This window comes from Peromyscus californicus, unplaced genomic scaffold, assembly GCF_007827085.1.
Source record: "Peromyscus californicus insignis strain IS unplaced genomic scaffold, ASM782708v3 Scaffold_8__1_contigs__length_139910024, whole genome shotgun sequence".
Lineage (NCBI taxonomy): Eukaryota > Metazoa > Chordata > Mammalia > Rodentia > Cricetidae > Peromyscus > Peromyscus californicus.
The window spans coordinates 26,499,224-26,518,787 of NW_026294606.1; the positions used below are offsets into that span (position 1 = coordinate 26,499,224).

Here is a 19,564-nt window from a genome sequence, read left to right on the forward strand (position 1 = left end):
CCTGACTTCCCCTCTGCCATGTGGCTATGTATGACCTCATTCCCATTATTGTTAAGGAACTGGGGGCCCACGTTATCTCTTCCATAGCTATTTCTGGCTTTTCGGGTCACTTCAGTGAGTGTTTCTGTTCATCTCAGAACCAGCCATGTGCCAATTCCTCCTTGTTTTGTGGTGCTAGCAGAGGCACCCAAGGCTTCACGCATGCTAAGCAATCTTTCTACCCGAGTCCCACCCCACTCTGTACAGTCCTGGACAGACCAGTCCTGTGGAAGGCTAAGAGGCCTCATGTGGTGAGACACAAAATCCTCATGTGACCAGTGACCAGGTCAAGCAGTAAGTGACCCTCTAGGCAGCCCTGAGGACATACCTTGGCGATAGTCATGGCCCTGATCTTCTCAATGTCAATCATGCAGTAGTGCCAGGACACCAGGCTCTTCATGTTGATGTAGAGCTGGTTCCACAGAGCCAGGATGGCTTCATAATACTGCTCAATCCTGGAAGGCAGAAAAGGAGAGCACTCCAGCCCAAACAGAAAACCCAGACAGGTGCACACAGCTGCCCAGAAATCAACCCAACACCTTATGAAGTGATGTGTAATTTTTAAACCACCAACACTTCAATAGATTCAGACTAACCTACTTCCCAGAAGTAAATTCTCAACTTTATCTACAGTCATACAGATCATTTACATCATTGTGGTTGAGACAGGCCTATCTAATTTTTTGTTGTATTGACTGTTAGCAGTGTTTTGACTGGCAAGTGGTTCAAATGCTGACCACCCCAGAACCCTGGACAGGAGAGGGACGGATGGCATTACCCATCACTCCCCATTCTGTGTGAGGCTCAAGATTTCCGAACTAAAACATTTGAAAGAATCTGCTGTGGACAGTCTATAAAATGTACGTTCCATCTGCTGGGAACAAACGCTGCCGTGAGGGGCATGACTACATTTGAAATAACTTATGTGCTGGAAAAGGGAAGAGCTTCAAAGCAGGAGCTTCAGAGGGTGTGGCAAGTGTCACTGATGCTTGCCTCTGGCGCTCCTGTCTGGTCAGATAGTCTCTCTTAGCCATAATAAAATCTTCCAGGCACAGCAAAGTGGCTTCCTGAAGTTCTTTTTCTGGGGGACGATTACAGTAAGCAAACACTTCAGGTGTGAGCCCTCCTGCCCCCACTGTTCAGTGTCCCAGCTGTGAGGAACTTGAGGACTTACTTGCAGGAAAGGTCCACGGCCAGTGGGTTTGGAGGAGGGATGATCAGGCCCACAGAAGGCACGAGCATGTCCACGCCTCCAGGACCCGTTACGTACCACTTGCTGCGTTCATTGTTGTCCTTCAGGATGCACTCATCACCTTTGTGCACGATTTTCTGTCAGGCAAAGAACGGGGGTGAAGATGAAGACGTGTGAACTGCTGACACACTTACGCTTGCTTCCCCCATCCAACGAAGACGGTCATGACACGCGCAAGCAGTACCTATGTGTAAATAGTACATCCAAGGGTACCTAAAACGTTAGCTACATCCTAAGTCAGTTACAGAAAGAAACTCTTCGAAGATTGCCCAGGAATGTGAACAAACCTCTTCCACAAGGCAAACCCTCATCATATCTTCTTCCTGTTTTGAGTTCACGCTTTATATAGTAGATTTTAATATGTGTGTGTGTGGGGGGGTCACTTGTCTCACTCATTTGCTCTTAAATTTTACAAATAAAAACATCCTGGCATTAGTCTGTCAGAAAACAAAAAACAAACAAAAAAAGCTTCTAAATGAACTTCTGCCAGGCCTGGTGGCTCAGGCCTGTAGTCCCACCTGTTCATGAGGCAGAGGCAGGAGGGTGACAAGTTCAAAGACTGCCTGTGATATGAGCAAGATTAAGGATAGCCTGGCCAATTTAGCAAGATCATGTCTCAAAATAGCAAGTACAAGAAGACCTGAACATATGTGACTGCCTCCTACATGTGAGGCCCTAGGTTCAGTGGCCTATACAATTAAAAAATAAATAAATTGTATTAATTAATTCCAGCTTTTTTTTTAGGGCAGACTCTCACTGTGTAGCCTGGGCTGGTCTGAAACTCATTGTATAGACCAGGATGACCTTGAACTCACAGCACTACCATACCTGGCCCTATGTAGCTTTTTTTAATTTTTAAATAAATTTATTTATTATATATACAGTGTTCTGCCTGCATGTATGCCTGCACGCCAGAAGAGGGCACCAGACCTCATTATAGATGCTGGGAATTGAACTCAGGACCTCTGGAAGAGTACCCAGTGCTCTTAACCTCTGAACCATCTTCCCAGCACCCCCACTATGTAGCTTCTTAAGATAAGGGCTAGAGTTGCAGCTCCGTGACAAAGTGCTTGCTTAGCCCTGACTCTACATATGAAGGCAACTATCTGAACTGGTGAAACATAGGAATTTTTTTTTCACCTCAAATTTAATCTGATTTTTTTTTTCCGTTTTTTTGGTTGTTGCTTGAAACAAGGTCTCACTCTGTACCCTGGTCTGGCTTTTGATCTGAGGGAATATGTTTCAGCCTTCCGAATACTGGGATTACAGGTATGTGTCTTCACTCCACAGGGAAGAACAGACCCCTGTTTTATAAAGCTCTTCTAATCAGGTGATCACATTTTGTTTCTTAGATCCTTCAACATTTTATTCTAAGAAAGCAGAACTGTGGGAGTCATAGAGATAAGAACAGAAACTAGCCCATTTCTCCATAAACCTGTGCTTCTCACAGAGCCTACAGGATTGGTGCGATCCAGAACTGCCAAAACTCTGCAGGACCTATGATAGTGCCATTTCCCATTTGCATTTATCTTGTCAGAAACTTAAAGATGGGGTGGTCACAAATAAGTAAGCTTTAGGCCACAAGAAGGACGCGGTCAACCTTGGAAAGATTTTAAACTGGCTTCCAGACAGCCAGTGTCTAGGTGAGGGGTGGAGCTCAGCGGTACGGTACATGCTCAGCACAGTGTGAAGCCTTGCCTTCCTTCCCCAGCACCCAGAGAAAGCAGAATTGTCCCGATTCCTGACAGTTCCCAGCGATTCAGCTCAGAGTTACTGCATTGGTTCGACAGGAGATGGCTTTATTTAGAAAAGACATGACTGTGATGCCTATGGAAACCACGACCGGTTCCGCTCTCCTGACAGACAAAAGCTTCTGTAAAGAAAGGGAAGGCTCTGCGATGCTTTGGAACGCGGAATACACACCTGGTCTTGTTTGTAGTCACACAGAGCCCTGAGGATAATGGGCTTGTTGCTCCTGTAGTCTGGGTTCCGAGGCTTCAGCTGCACAATCTTCTTAGACTTGTTGACCAAGTTCTGCACCTGGCGCTTGTATTCAAGGATCTTCTCCCGTTCTTTCTGCAATTGCAAATACAATCTGCCTTAAACACGGCTGCCCTGTGAGTTTCAGCAACCTCTTGGGGAAGCTGCCACAACATGGAAGTTAAGTATCACTATAGTTCCATTAGCAATAATAAGGCACAAATTCCTCATGAGGGAAGATCACCTTCCATAGCGAGCCTGTTGAGCTAACGGGGCAGGAAAGACCATCTCTGTGAAAGGGCCGAGGTGGATAAAATGAGAAGTGTGCTTTCCCAAGGGACTTGGCAAGTCACGGCATTCTCTCCACTCTTGTTTTCGGTAAATTACTGAGATACCGAAGCAAAGGCCCTTACCTACCACAGCTAGGCACACAGAGATGCCACTGAAAGATGAAGAAACTGAGGCGTAGGCTCTGGGAGTGTGCTGTATTCCATCACAGCCTGCCCTGTATCTGGGGCGCCTCAACGCCCCTGGGTGCATTGCTGAGGGTCTGGGTGTAGCACAGTACCTCCAGCTCTTTGATCTGCTCCAGCAGGTGCTGCAGGGGCATGTTCTTGTCACAGGGGTACTTCTTCCTGATGGAGTCCTGTAGGCCCTTCAGGTAGGCTTCAGTTGACTGTGCCTCTTCAAAAAACTGTTAGGAATGACAACACCTCCAGTCAATGAAAAGGCACTTAATGTCAGGGTTCGGATCTTGAACGTCACCCAAAGGCTTTGGTGTTAAAGGCTAGGTTCCCAGAGTGGCACTTAATGGGATGACATCTTTAGAAGAAAGTGCATCAAGGGTGGTCTCTGGATCATTGGGGTGTACCCTCAGAGAGAATCATGGGACCCTAGCCTCCTCTTCTTCCTCCCCTTCCTCTCTGGCAGTTCTGTTCTGTCCTGCATTCCCCACTATGAGGTGCTACCTCTCCACTGACTAGAATAATGGGGCCCGTGGGTCACAGACTGGACCATCTGAAACTGTTGACCAAATAAACGTTTTCTCTGTATTAGTTAATTATCCTGGGCGTTTTGCTAAAATTAGGGGAAAGCTAACCATCACAATCATTTAATAGCTCTGTTTCAGGACCCAACACGACCCCAAGCCTCTGCTAAGTGGCTAAAGGAAAAGATTAGAGCAGAAACATTCACAGACTTGGTAGCAGGGCTGAGTGACTGCTGACCACATTACAAATCTATGTTCCTCTAAACCGAGGACAATAGGTAGGGTCTATGCAATACCTTTGAGAGTGCTTCCTTGCTTCAAAAACATACTCAAAAGATAAGGTAGTGATTATTAACACCTCATCCATACAATGCACGCATGTGCCATATTATTTTAGACTAGGAAAAGCTCCCTGGAGATCACCATGGGTCTGATCTCCCTATTTGATACATGAGACACGGAAGCCTGGAATTATGACTTGTTCTAAAGTTCCGCAATTACATGGTAGAAGGGCTGGAGCCAGACTTCATCATCATCAACACTTCTTCTCATGGCTCCATGGCCACTCTGAAATATCAGCCAGGGCCAGCAAAATGGCTCAGTGGGTAAAGACGCCTGGCCAACTCAAGCAGGTTGTCCTCTGACCACCACCACCACTACCACCCAACACACACACACACACACACACACACACACACACACACACACACACACACACGAATGTAGATTTTTTTTAAAAAGGTATATCTAAAAACCTGAAAGTAGGCAGCATTTTCTTTGAGATGGACATCAATGCACTTGGTGATTTGCAGAATCCAACTCCACTGTGTCTGAAGTGTGTCCATATATGCCTGAAACAAGAAAGCATCAAGGTATCAGCTGTCCACTCAGGAAAGGGGGGGGGGGGACGACGATGTGCCAATCCCTAGCCTATAGAGTGCTGATCCCGAAGCAGAAGATAAAGTCGGCATAGCTTCATAATAGAGAAGCATCATTCACCCACAAAGATGTCTTTTATGCAAAACATGTTTTTCCTAGTGAAAATGTAAATCCCACGAAGCCTACCTCAATTTTGTCGGAAGCTGGATGCTGATTGAGGACAAGTTGGTCACTTTCTTGTTTAAGCTTATTTAGTTCCTTTTCCTTGACTTCCAGTTGACTCATGCGTATCTGTGAAGAAAAAGAAAATCCAAATCCTTTATAGAGAGTCACAGTTAGGGTTCTGCTACATCACACTATTTAGAGGTGGCTACGTACAAAATTGCATTTTGGAAATGATGGATGCTAAGGACTCATATTTCATTGCCCTCAGAAATACAGCATTTTCAATGCTGGGAACCAAGGTTAGAAAGGAGCTGAGGCAAGACTCGTGGTGTGACCTGACTAAGACCACTCAGGTGATTGACAGCATGGCCACTAATACCAATGGAACACCCCTAACTCCAGATGCTTGGGACCACAGTGTTTCAGATTTGGGATTTGCTATTGTAGAATATTTGCATATACAGAGAAATATTTTGGAGATAGGACCCAAGTCTAAAGATAAAATTCATTTATGTTTCCTACCCACATAGCCTGAAGGTAATTATATACAATATTTTGGGGGTCCCGGGATTTTGATTGCCACCTGTCACCTAAAGTCAGGTGTGGAATAATTCTACTTATGGTATCATGGTGGCCCTCAGAAAGTTTCAGAGAGAGCATTCTGGACTTCAGCTTTTCAGGTGCTCAACACGTTCTGATTTCTGACTCCAGGTTTTGATCCACTGTTCTACAGTGCCGTCCACTCTAGGGTTTCTGGATGGACTAATTCCCACACTACCTCTGAATCACTGTGTTTAGGGATATTAAGCAATGACCCTGAGGGTGGGGGTTGTTTAGCCAGCAGTGGTACATTCCTATAGTCCCCTCTACTTGGTAGGATAAGGCAAGATGATTATTTGAGTTCCAAAACGTAGTGGTCTTTCTGACTAACAGAGGGAAAGCCTATCTTTAAGAATAAAGTGGGGAGAAGCTGAGAGACACTCAGTGGTTAAGGGCACTGACTGCTCTTCCAGAGGACCTGGTTTCCATCCCCAGCACCCATACAGCAGCTAACAAGCTCCTGTAACTCCAGTTCCTGGGGATCTGATGCCCTCTTCTGGCACTTGTGGGCACTGCATGCACACAGTACACTGATACACACGCAAACTCATAACTAAATAAATCTTACATCACTGAACAGCGTTCCCAAGGTTAAATTACAAGTGGCTGATCAGTTTATTTAAAAGACCTCTCATCTGCGCCCCCGCCCCCCAGCAGCAGGCTAAAGGCAAGGTGGGGGCGCTCACAGAGAAAGCCTCCTGCTTCTGAGCGATGTTTGTGTTCTTGTCGCTCCAGTCATAAAGCAGCTCCTCTTCCTCGCAGTCATTGATCCACATGATCTCGCGAGAGGTGGCCTGGATGATGTTCTGCAGCTGGCGCAGGTGATCCATCCTCTCGAAGGACGCTTTCTGCAGACCAGTCCGAGAGCAGCGTTAGTTAGGGTCACAACGAGCAGGTGGACAGCATTCGCTGCAGACCGTGCAGACAAGCCTGTGTCGTTCTTTACCCAGGCCACCCGAGCCCAGGTGAAACCTCTTAACCATTCACCTCACCTCACAGGAGAGAGGCCCTGTCCAAATTTGTGATGCTTGTGAGGCCATGGCAATCTCAGATTCAAACATCCGAATTCCAAAGGGTCATTCTCATCTTTTTTCCCCTGGTTCTGGGGAAACTCAGGGTCTCCCTCAGGCTAGAGAAGCACTCTGCTTTGGAGCTACGTCTCCAGCCTCTCAAGGATATTTGAGGCCAGCCAAATGGCTCAGCAGATAAAGCGTTTTCTGGACATGCGTGATGACCTGAGTTCAATGCCCAGAACCCACGCAAAGTACTGACTCTACAAAGTTGTTCTCTGACCTCCATACGCATGATAGCATACGCATATATACCTATACACACACACACACCACACACACACATACACACATACACAAACACAAACACACGTGCACACACACATACACACATACACACGCACATACACACACACACACACACACACACACACACACACACACACACACACGCACCCACCAATTATAATACACAAAAAATTAAAAGATAATGATGTTTGGGTTTAATAATTTTAAATAATTAAGGGGGAACTAGACTCTTAGATAAGTCAAGTTTTTTCTCTTAGGTAAGTCAGGCTTTACCCACATGAGTTTAAGGTGCCATCAGTTTATGCCCATCCCAACAGGAAAAGCAGTGTGTTACCAGTAGCCACACTGTTTTAAAAGCATTGTGCCCAGCAAGGCCATATGGAAGAGGGGAATCTAAGATGACACAAACAGATAGAAGAGTGGAGATCTCTGCTTCGGAATCCAGCAACTGACACTGTCTGTCATGAGATGATGACGGGCTTGTAAAATATGTGAGGAAAACATACTTTGTCTCTGTGCGTATTTGTTCAAAAAGGCTGCAATCCTTCATCACTTTACATGCATCTAACAAGAGTCACTTTTGTGAAATTTAACCTGAAAACAGAACAGTGCTCGGCACTGCCTTCAGAAACCAAACCAAAGCCAAACCTTTGGAACGTCAATTCCCAAAGAAAATCAGCAGCAGCAGCAAGATTATCATCTATGAACACAGTGTGTGTCCAGGCTCTTTGGTGAACACTAGGCCAGGGTATGGTCCACCGGAGAAGCTTACCACCTGAGGAACTGAACTGAACTGACAGCAAAGGATAAATAGGCTTACCAGCAGGTTTTCATATTCCTCCTCCAACTGGTAGATTGCAGACTTCTCGCGCTGGGAAATGAGAAAATGCAGGGAATGATTTAGTCCCCTCATGGAGGTCAATAGAAAGTGCAGCCCTCCTTTGCCTCCTTGTAAGATGCTGGCCTAGGCTCCCTCAGTAAAAAGACGCAATTGCTCTAGGAAGTCGTTTACCCACAGTGACCTTTCCCCAGATGGCTTGAAGACCCCTCTCTGGACACTCATACCTTCTCCACAAAGTCAATGCTCTATCACTTAAAGACTTGCTGTAGAAAATAGGATTTTGGATCCTCCGGATCTTAGAGACATGAAGGAGAGAGAAAGCTGGGCTGACACTCAAGTGGACAAGAGTAAGGTTTAAATTGTTAAAAAGGCAGGGCAAAGTGAAAATGAAAACTTTGGTTTAAGTATTACAGTTAGTGATTTAGCGATTTCATGCATGGGGCGGGGATAGGGGTGGGGGTTCGCGGACAGGTGGACATGGGGACAGGACTGAGCACTGAGATCAGACTTGTGCTATCCCTCTCCATTCAACCCAAGTCTGACTTTTTTCCAGCACAGGACAGGTATCAACATGAGACACAATTTCCTTCAGGACAAATGTGACTTTATTCTCACCCAGAAGAGACCTCACCAACTGGCCAGCAATATAAGCTACATGATAACTTCATTTTCTTCCGGTAGGTGATGCTCTGCCTTCTGCAGTAATAGTCTACCTACCACCTCCCCGATACTTATTCATAAACCATAAACTCGTGACGTCCTGCACGAACTTAGCATTTGGTCCAACTCCTTCTCCAAGTCCCATAAATCTGTTTCCACTTCTTTTTTACTCAATGGAGCTTTTTTTTTTTGTTTTGTTTGTTTTAATTTCTAGTCTCTTGGAAAGAAAATAATAGTCTTGTGTTTCAAGCAAATCTGCCTAAGTGATACACCTTTTTATGGACTCCGTTAAGTGACACACCCTTCTAGAGACCCCGTGATGGCTGTGAGCAGTACCAGGTCTGCCTTGATTTTGTCCAGCTGCCAGCGGTAGTCCCCGATGGCGTTGTGGATGCTCCTGTGGTTGTTGATGTGCTGTTCCACTGCGCCCGAGTCCACACCCCAGGCCATCAGGTCCATCTCTGCCTGCAGAAAGAGAGAGGGCACACCTGTTAGTGTTCCTCCTCTGCAACAGACTCATTTTCTCTATAGCATCAGGGATCAAGATAATCATACACAGCTCTGCCTCAGATAAAACTCAAAACGGACAACCACCCAGAAGGCTAAGGCAGGAGGACTGCTTGAGCACAAGTGTTCAAAACTAGCCTAAGTACACAGCAAGGCCCCATCTCAAAAGAGAGAGAGAGAGAGAGAGAGAGAGAGAGAGAGAGGGAGGGAGGGAGGGAGGGAGGGAGGGAGGGAGGGAGGAAGGAAGGAAGGAAGGAAGGAAGGAAGGAAGAAAGAAAGAAAGAAAGAAAGAAAGAAAGAAAGAAAGAAAGAAAGAAAGGAAGAAAGAAAGGAAGAAAGAAAGGAAGAAAGAAAGAAAGAGGAAGAGAAAGGAAGAAAGAAGGAAAGAGAAAAAACTATATAAAGTATGTCTGAAGCCAAATATTTTTTGTTTCAAGATTACCAAATAGCTAATGAGAATCACCAAATCCATTAGTTTGGCTCCAGCTCAAGATGAACTGAGGAGGAAATTCAGTAATGGGTTCCTTGCAATCTAGATCATTCTTCTAAAGAAAGAGAATCTACATATGAGAGTGCAGGTGTGGGGTGGTGGGGCTGGCAAATGGCCCAGCAGGTAAAAGGGATTGCTACTGGATTCTGAAGGAGAGAACTGATGCTCAAAAACTGTCCTCTGACCCCTGTACCTTGGCATCTATGTCCTGCACTCACACACAATAATAATGATTACATTTTTTTAAAAAAGGATAAAAAGGGTCGGGTGGTGGTGGCGCACGCCTTTAATCCCAGCACTCGGGAGGCAGAGCCAGGTGGATCTCTGTGAGTTCGAGGCCAGCCTGGACTACCAAGTGAGTTCCAGGAAAGGCGCAAAGCTACACAGAGAAACCCTGTCTCGAAAAAACAAAACAAAACAAAAAAAGGATAAAAAGGAGAATGTAAATTTGCATGACTACATACTAGTTAGTATGCATATGATGCATTATAAGTACTAATGGACATTTCTTCATTCAATCATTTTTAAATGCATGTCAGAAATCATTAATGACATAATCACACACTGCCTCTCAAACTAAATCACTAACCTAAATTAGTTGTCATTGTTTATTTCTTTAAATCATCTTTTGTTTCTTATTGCTATATGGGGGATTGAACCTATGGCCTCACAAAGGCTAGGCAAGTGCCTTACCACTAGGCTGCACATCCAGTCCTTAGTTATGTTGATGAATGTTACAGTTAACTGTTGGCTCAGAAATACAGCACTTTAAAATTACCTTTCAAACTGTAAAGACTCTCTGAGGTCCATTTCAAAGGGAAGTTACTATGCAAACTCAAAATTCTTCATTCTGATTAATGTTGGTAAAATACTAGGATTACGGGTTTACATTTGCATTTTTAAATGTGAAGTCAGACTAGATTTATCACTTAAGTCTGAAATGTAAGAATGTTTCACCGTAAGAATCAAATACATTGTTTCATTATCTGGCAAGTTTCAATCTGGTCCAGTCCAGCGTCTCTTCCTCCTTTTGCATGAGCACCTGTAAATTTCTAAATCACCTGTGTCATCTCTCCGACCTGCCAAGGGCAAACATCCCAAGCTGGAATGGCAGCAAGAACAGAAAGAACACAATTGTCCTAAACCACGCCCATGTTCTGGTGCCCTTGGCAAGGCTTCAGAGAGGAGCCCTGTCAGAGTCAGAGCACTGAAGGTTAGCAAGGACCTTGCCCTTGTCTCCTGCAACTGCCTGTGCTTTAAACTGGAAACCACAGGTGTTACGTTGGGAAGGTAGAGATGACCCAGGACCAGCTCACACAGCTCATTACCTGCCAGGTGTATAGTATCTGGCTCGCCCATCAGCAGAAGCACAGACCAGGGAAACAAAGCAGAAACCTGGCAGGGAGATGTGTGTCTGCCTCCTGATCACACTGCTGGGGAAAGGGCTCCCTTATCAGCAGAGGCCTCCACTGGGTCTCCTGGGAGTGAGTGAAGAATGCAGACTATGTGTGGGGGGAGGTGGGATGATAAGGAAAAGGCCACACAGGATCCGTGCAAACCTCTAGCAGGAATCAAACAGCTTTTAGTTTGCTGAGAGCCCTAAGATTCATCGGACGCTATCAAAAGCATCGCTCATCGATGGAATCATATGTTTGCATGAGACTGCCATTTCCTGAAGTTTAAAGATATAGAGGTTTTTTCCTACCAAATATTCTTTGTTTTAATTTTTTTTTTTCCTGTGGCTGTTTTTTGTCCATTTGTTGGTGTTGGAGACAGTTTCCCTACCTAGCCCCGGCTGAGATTATAGGCAAGCACCACCACACCCAGCTCTACAAAGCATTCTTACAGTGCTACACCCACAGTAATACAGAAAATGACTAACTCTGAGCTGTCACTTAATGTAACTGTTATACTGTCTCAGAAGACATCAGGGGATATGACATCTCATAATTACTCTGGTTCAAAGTTTGTCTTGCCTCCCATCAAGGATCCTTGAAGGTACAGTTCAAGCCCCATTAACCCAACTCTTCCTCAGGACAGAAGTGCCACTCTCTCCCCACTCCCAAGCACATGGCTCTCACAAGGCCATTATTTGCCATTTGAGGTGCATCTTGCTGTCTTCAGTAATATTCATCTTCATAACTATGGATCATAATTTTTTGAGCCCTCAGTTTCTACCATTGTGCCAATATATATAAACCCTCAAGAGATGTGTGTTCAGAGACAGAGGCCAGGGCCTGGGCAGCTCAAAGTCATCCTGAGCTCCATAGCTAGTTCAAGGCTCTATGAGACCCTGTCTCAAACAATAAAGAGGGTTTCAAAGGCTTTCGGGGAATCTGAAGACATGCAAACAAGTTTATAGCTAAGTTGCTGAGATAATTGCTGACGTCTCCCCACTATTTGCTCCACCTTCCACAAGAATTTATGGTCTTCATAATAAATAGGGGTGTGGGGGGAGGCATGGTAGAACACACTATAATCCCAGTATCTTGGAGGATGAGACAGGAGGTCACAAGTTCAAGCCACGCCTAAGCTACAAAGCAAGACCCTGTCTCAAAACAAAAGCAAATAGGGGCTGGAGAGATGGCTCATTGGTTAAGAGCCCTGACTGTTCTTTTAGAGGACCTGGGTTTGATTCCCAGCACCCACGTGGTGACTCACAACACTCTGTAACTCCAGTTCCAGGGGATTCAGTGCCCTCTTCTGGCCTCTGTGGGCACTGCATGTACATGGTACACAGATATATATGCAGACAAAACACCATACACACACACACACACACACACACACACACACACACACACACAAAATAAAAACAAAACAAACAAATAAAAAGTAAATGGAATAAATAACTGAGTAAGTGAGTGAATAAAAATGAAAAAAAAATAACTGAATGAGTGAGTGAATGATTAGTAGTAAAAAAAAAAAAAATCACCACACAAGAATACACCCAAAACTTTTTAAAGGCTGAGCTGGGTGTAAGTGGCACTTGCCTGTGGTCCTAAATATTCTGAAGGTTGACCTGGGAGAATGGCTTGAGTCTGCATGTTCAAGACTAGCCTAGGCAGCATGATTCAACACAGACTCAAAGAAAGGGTAAGGGGGAATGTTAAAACAGCTAAAAAATTTTAGAACCACTTAGAAATTGGTCCAACAATTGGTCAAGTTCTTATAGCATTGCATAACAATCTCTCCACAATGTATTATTCTAACACATCCACCTCTCAAAGAAGGACGGCTCGTTAGAAGGTTTTCATTATAAATTTCCCATCTACATGATTATGGCATGTTTCTCTGGCCACCTGTTCATTATCGGGCTTAATTACTACATAAAACAACAAAACAGTAATTAGCATTGAAAAATACTTTGTAGAAATTCCAGTCGCAGGGAAAAGATCAGCACATACTTCTGGTGCCATTATTTGACTTCTCACCCACACAAGTGAGACTTGCAAGCCAGACAACTGAACCTCAAAAACCACCGAGGAACCCAAACCCAAACATCCAGTGTCACGTGTCCAGCTCTTCCCACGTGATCAGATTCTATAACTTATTTTTTGTTTTAATTTTCTCACTCTCGTGTTACTCTTTCAAATGAGCCATTGAAGAATTCTTTCTCTCGTTTCAGTCTGTGTGTGATACAGATGAGGTCGGTTGCACCTCAGACAGAATGACCCCGTGACTTAGCAGGTTGCTGCCGCTGCAGGTCTGGGGCTGACTGTACCACCCTCTTCATCTGAACTACCTGGGTTCAGGGGTCTGAGAACCAGCACACGTCGGTTTCCCTGAGCACCACTTACCCTCTGCTGCCTCATCCAGCCCAGACACTCTCCTGTGAGGCGTTTGGTGAACTCATCCCACCCAGAACCACTCTGGCAGGTGTATCCTCCACCTCCCTTGGAGCTGGCCCTTCGGACTCGAGGGACGCTGATGGCCTTGTAAAGGGCTCGCATCTGTTCCTGGAGCTGAAGCAGTCTAAAAGGAAAGGAAAACAATGATGTCGTCACAAGAAAATAGCCTATGAAAACCCTTTTCTGGGTTTCCTTTGGGTCAATCTACAGGCCGAGGATGTTGCATTGGAAGGTTTTTTTTTCTTTACCTTATGACCTCCAACTTGATTACATGGAAGTATAAATGCTAGGAAGCCACTCACAACCTGAACATCATGAAAAGTGTCACCACCTGTGCCTAACCTGGCAGCGCCTCGAGTTCTTTTGAGTTTCATGCTTGGAATTTATCTTTCTAGTACCCTGGGCCTCAACAACATGAGAGCAAATTTAGACTACACATCTCTGCTGTGGAGCGGTCACTTCCAACTCCAAGAGTCTCACTTGATTAAATAAAGCTCTATATTAGCCTCTGGAAAGGTCAGATGCGGCACCAGACCTCTGTGGCTGTCTAAATGGAGGGAAGGCTCATGACCCATTCGGCCGTTCCAACTAGCATAGCATTATTACAGCATTGGGGCCAGAACCCAAGGCAAGTACTCCACCACATCCTGTGTCCTTCTTCAAAATACAACAACTATTTAATCAATTAATTACTTTTGAGATAAGGTCTCACTAAATTGTCCAGGCAGGCCTTGAACTTTTGATACTCCTGCCTTGGCCTCCTGAGTACCTAGGATCACGGGGCTCTGCTACCATTCCAGGAAGAGCTAGAGTTTTTGAGTGGTTATTTTCCTGTGGGTCTGTTTCATTCTTGTAGCATCTCTGGGGTCCACCAAAGATGAAGGTTGCAGTTTTATATTTGAAATGGAAAACGCTGCAAAGCCCCAAGTAAGGCAGGTGTTCTCGAGGCATGTGTGTGCTTCTTCTGGAAAAAGCCTGAGGTCACCTGCTGGAGGTCCCCCAACCATGCTTTGCAGGCAGGCAATACCTTTTCTGATAAGCATCACAGGGCTGGCCCATCTGCCGCATCTCCCGGATCAGGCTGTCTGTGATTTCCATCTGATCATTGGCCTGTGCAAAACACTCATCCAGCTCTCTACTCCGAGCCAGCTGTATTCCATCTCCATATTTCAGTTCCTGGCAGAAAGAATTGCCATGATAATGTGTAAGATGGTAAGGAAAAGCCTCACGTGCGTCAGTGAAAGCAAACCTCATAATGTAACAGACAGTATAAGCCCACTAGTCAAACTGCTTGTTTCTAACTGAGCTGAGCATGCATGGTACACACCCCAAATCCCGCACCTTTGGAGGCGGAGGCAGGAGGATTAGTAGTTTGTGGCTGGCCTGTACTATACAAAGTGACTCTGTCTTTAAAAAACAAAACAAAACAAAACAAAACAAAACAGGGCCAGTGAAATGGCTCAGTGGGTAAAGGTGCCTGCCACCAAACCTGCCAATCTGAGTTTGATGCCCGGCATCCTCATGGTGGAAGGAGAAAACCAACTCCCGGAAGTTGTCCTTTGACCGCCACACTCATTCCCTGGCACTCACTCACTCACTTACTCACTCACATACACAAGCAGGTGCACACACACAAATAAATGTAAATAAAAAAACAATTCAAAGTATTATATATGTATGTGTGTATATACATATGCATGTATGTATGTACGCATGTGTGCGTATTTATATGTGGAGTCAGTTCTTTCCTTCCACATTTACGTGGGTTCCAGGAATCTAGCTAAAGTCGCCAGGCTTGCACAGCAAGAGCCTTTACCCACTGAGCCAGCTTGCCAGCCCTTCAGGTGGATTTTAAAGGTAAATTTACAGAATGTTCATCTTCCCCTTCCTTCAATTTCCATCTTTCATTTTACACCCAATTCCTATTTACCGTGAATTTGACTGAGCTAAGATGGCTGGACCATTTACAAGGTGGGGGCTTTAAACACTGCTAAGCCTTTCCTGTATTGCAGAGGAACAGAACTTATTCAGCTCTTTAAGAAAAAAATGACACACTACAGTTGTGTCAGATGTCACCAATGGAGGGGGCTGGGTGACAGGTGCACGAGACCCATTCTGTAGCTTCTTATGGGTCTCTACTTCACACTGAAGTCGTTTTTGAACATAAAGCCTTCTCAGCTGCTTCGGTACCAATGAGCAATTCAGTCTCCATTTTCCACTTGCTGCTCTCTTCAGGTGCAGCCAAATGAACTTACCTCTACACACAGTGATGTCAGCAAATGTGATACTGCTTCCCACGCACTCATTTTAGTATCTGAATGCATGTCCATAGACATAAACTGGCAACACGATGCCATTACACTGTGGGTAAATGTACCCAGTCACTACAAACTACACGCAGGTCTTCATGCATGTCCTAAATTGAGTACTGATAACCCACTACCTGCCTTGGATGAAGGAGTCAGCCAGGTATGGGAGGAGTTAGAGGAGTATGTGTTAAACCGAACTAGTGCACTGACCCCCAAATCCTTTTACCATGAACTGAATATATGTATTTTCCTCCTCTCCTTCCCTCCCGCTCTCCATATCTACACCCTCAATCCTTTCTGGTTCATTGGTAGAGTTTCACTATGCAGCTAAGGCTGGCCTTAAACTTAGAATCCTCCTGCCTCTGCTTCCCAAGTGCTGGCTGTTATCACCAGCATGTGTCAGCACACATGAATGGACATATTCTTTCAGCTGGGCACTATGAGAATCTACACAGTAACTAAATTAAGAAATTAGAACATTAAGATAGTCTTCAAAAGGAAAAAAACCCATAAATTTTCTGGATAGAAATGTTTGCAGTGTGGCAGGTTCTGGATGTAGTCCAAGCATGAGTGTCAACTCAGGAGAGACTAATCTCAGTTCTTTTGCTGGAAACACGTATCACTCACGAAGAAGATAGGAAGTGACACTACCACCCATCATTCTCTGGCCAGCTTTTAGAAGATCCAGAACCGCTGGAGTGCTACAGTGTTTAAAAAAAACTTAGAGCTGGAGAGATGGCCCAATGGTTAAGAAAACAGACTCCTCTTCCAGAGGACCCAGCTTTGATTCCCAGCACCCACACGGCTGCTCACAGCCACCTGTAACTCCAGTTCCAGAGGATCTGACACCCCCTTCAGGCTCCGGCAGGCACCTGGCATGTGGAGCCCAGACATACCATACTTGCAGACAAAACACCCAGACACAGAAAATAAAAGTCAAAAAAAAAAATCTTTTAAAAAGTGAGAACTAATCACTTTTTGTTAAAACTAAGAGGTGACTAATCAATTCATGTGATTAGTGGATGAACAGGTTATCTTCAGAGTGGGTCTGTTATAAAAGCCAATTTGGCTAGGAGTATTGTGTGCTCTTTGTCTGTTGCCATGTGATGCCTTCTGCCCCCTGGGGACTCTGCCAGGAAGAAGGTCATCGCCAGATGCTGCCCTCAGCTTGGGCCAGAACCACAAGCCAAAACAAACTTCTTGTCTTTTGTAGTTTGCCCAGTCTGTGGTGTTGTTACTAGCAACAGAAAATAGATTAAGATAATATCCCTGTCTCGTCCGGTCTGAGGGGACCATCCCTAGACACTAATAATGTGAGAAGCCCAACAGCAGGCATGCACAGGCTGCAGGAAGGGCGTGAGCTCCTCAGACACCGGCATGGGCCAGGACCAGACTCTGAGGAGAGGAGAGAGCTTACTGGCTGCGCAATCAGCTCGGCCCGCATCAGACAGTCCGCACAGTTCTGCAGCAGCTCCTGGATGGTGTTCTGGTTCTGGTGCCTGGACATGGTGCCAGTTTGACTGTGGAGACAAAGAAACCAGACAGGGGATGACTTTCATCAATTTAAAAATAATACCAAACTTTCATAAAAGTTGCAAAAAAAATAAGTAGCACAAAAGTGGTCCTGTGAAACTCCTCACTCCACAGTTGTTCACACATTGATGTTCCCCCCATAAGTGTGTGTGTGTGTCTGTGTGTGTGTGTGTGTGTGTGTGTGTGTGTGTGTGTGTGTGGATTTGTCACCTTTTCCTGACTCATTTGACAATGACAGTGCCCTTTCATACCAAAATATTTCAATATATATTTCCCAATAATGAAGACAAATAGTTATATAACCACAGTGCAATTGTCCAAGTCAGGGAAACTAAAATGGATATCACACTTTTTTTTTAATCTATAGAACTTGGTGGGGTTTCTTGTTTTTGTCTTTTGTTTTTTGAGACAAGGTCTCACTGTGCATTTCTGGCTGGCCTGGAACTCACTATATAGACCAGGTTGGCCTCGAATTCATAGAGTTCTTTGTCTCTGCCTCACAAGTGCTGGGACTAGAGCCGTGTGCCACCAAAATTCCATAGATTAACCCAAAATTGTCCTTCAAACCAATTTCTCCTCAGGTCAAAGATCTAAGCCAGAACAACTTTCTGACGTGTGACCACATGTGACCAGCAATGGCAGCCAGTGATCTCATCTGGTCGGTCATTGCTCATACTCCCTCCTGTCAGCCAAGTCCCCGGCACATGTCAGCAGGTCAAGCACAGGAACAGGGACGTCACTAGCAAACCCAGGAAAACAAAGGGGACGAGAGCAAGGCTAATTCTACAAAGGTATTTTCCATGTTCACACTAAGAGGCAGGAAGAGCAAAGAATCACAGTATGAGGGAGAAGATGGAAATTTTAAGCATATTCAGTAGCTTTAGACAGCCCTTGAATGAGGCTCAGTCTACATTCTTAATTTCCTGATATAAATCAAGCTTCAGCCCTGCCTGCCGCAGCTTCGTTTAAAAGAGATTTAAAGCACATTGAATTGTGTTTAGTACGTGTGAACGGCTGGATGAATATGCCTCAAGCTGCTGAACTTCGGGGGTAGAGAGCTAGCTTAGTGGTTAAGAACATTCACCACTCTTACAGAGGACCTGGATTCAATTCCCAACACCCACACTGGGGAGCTCATACGTGAAGTCCCTGTAACTCCAACTCCAGGGGCTCAGACACCCTCTTCTGGCCCCCAGAAACACCTGCATATGCACACACATACACATACTTTAAACAAATTTCAATTTAAAAAATGGGCGAACTTCCCTATAGGGCTTCAGAGGCACCTGGTCCATTAGTTAGCTCCAACTTGTCCCAGCTTCTATCAGTTTGATGCCTTTCTATCAGAATGAAGTCTGCGTGTGTCCCTCGTTATCTTGTTTTAAAGGTTTATTTGGTTTTTAATTATGTATCTTAGTGTGTGCCAATCTGTGCACTGGAGAGCAGGTGCCTGCGGAGGCAGGAGGACATTTGATCCCCTGGAGCTAGTGGTGTTACAGGTGGTTGTGAGCTGCCCGACATTGGTACTAGGAACCGAACTTAGGTCTTCTGCAAGACCAGTTAATGCTCTTCACAGCTGAGCCATCTCTCCAGCCCACCCTGTAGGTTTTAAAGAAAGAATTCCACTGTGAAATGGGGTGTTGAGCTGGGGGCTCTGTCCAATGGCACAGCAGTTGCCTGGCATGTGCCCTGGGTTACAAGCTTAGTAATGGAAAAACCATTTGAGAAAACAATAGCTATAACATACCGAGCTGGGGAGGCCCATATGAATGTGGGAACCTCTCCCACAGTGTCTGACTACATATTACCACACCACAGGAAAGCATGTCCTTTCTTTTTTTCTGCCACCTATTTGGGGTTCCTCCCTGCCAGCAAGGCTCCCCAACAAGCCAGTACTAGCTGGATGTGGGTGAGGATCCCAGCTTTCCCTGGGAACCACTCCCAAATGACGACACTGGCTCCTTGAGGCAGGCCCAGGCAGCATGCTGCCTGAGCGTCCACCTGTCAAAACCTGGACAGCTTCCCCCACTCCTGCCCCGCGAGGACAACCAGTCTCGCTTCCTCTCAGCATTACACAGGAAATCTGGCAGGATTCCCACACCGCTGGGACAGAGACAAGACTACATCTGTTGTCCTAACTTGTACAGAATT

The 19,564-nt window shown here is 45.3% G+C and overlaps 1 protein-coding gene across 2 annotated transcripts in view; it reads right to left on the reverse strand.

Moving 5' to 3' along the window:
* Dsp (desmoplakin) overlaps window positions 1-19,564 on the reverse strand; it is a 46,775-nt gene that overhangs the window by 15,889 nt on the left and 11,322 nt on the right. For both annotated transcript variants that reach the window (XM_052729154.1, XM_052729155.1), the window contains exons 2-13: window positions 17,298-17,400; window positions 14,599-14,747; window positions 13,521-13,695; window positions 9,060-9,188; window positions 8,043-8,093; window positions 6,590-6,751; window positions 5,325-5,429; window positions 5,015-5,110; window positions 3,840-3,965; window positions 3,215-3,367; window positions 1,214-1,368; window positions 368-494 (exon numbers count right to left, since the gene is read on the reverse strand). In XM_052729154.1, coding sequence (XP_052585114.1) covers window positions 368-494; window positions 1,214-1,368; window positions 3,215-3,367; window positions 3,840-3,965; window positions 5,015-5,110; window positions 5,325-5,429; window positions 6,590-6,751; window positions 8,043-8,093; window positions 9,060-9,188; window positions 13,521-13,695; window positions 14,599-14,747; window positions 17,298-17,400 — 1,531 coding nt within the window. The remainder of the gene's footprint in view (window positions 1-367; window positions 495-1,213; window positions 1,369-3,214; window positions 3,368-3,839; window positions 3,966-5,014; window positions 5,111-5,324; window positions 5,430-6,589; window positions 6,752-8,042; window positions 8,094-9,059; window positions 9,189-13,520; window positions 13,696-14,598; window positions 14,748-17,297; window positions 17,401-19,564) is intronic.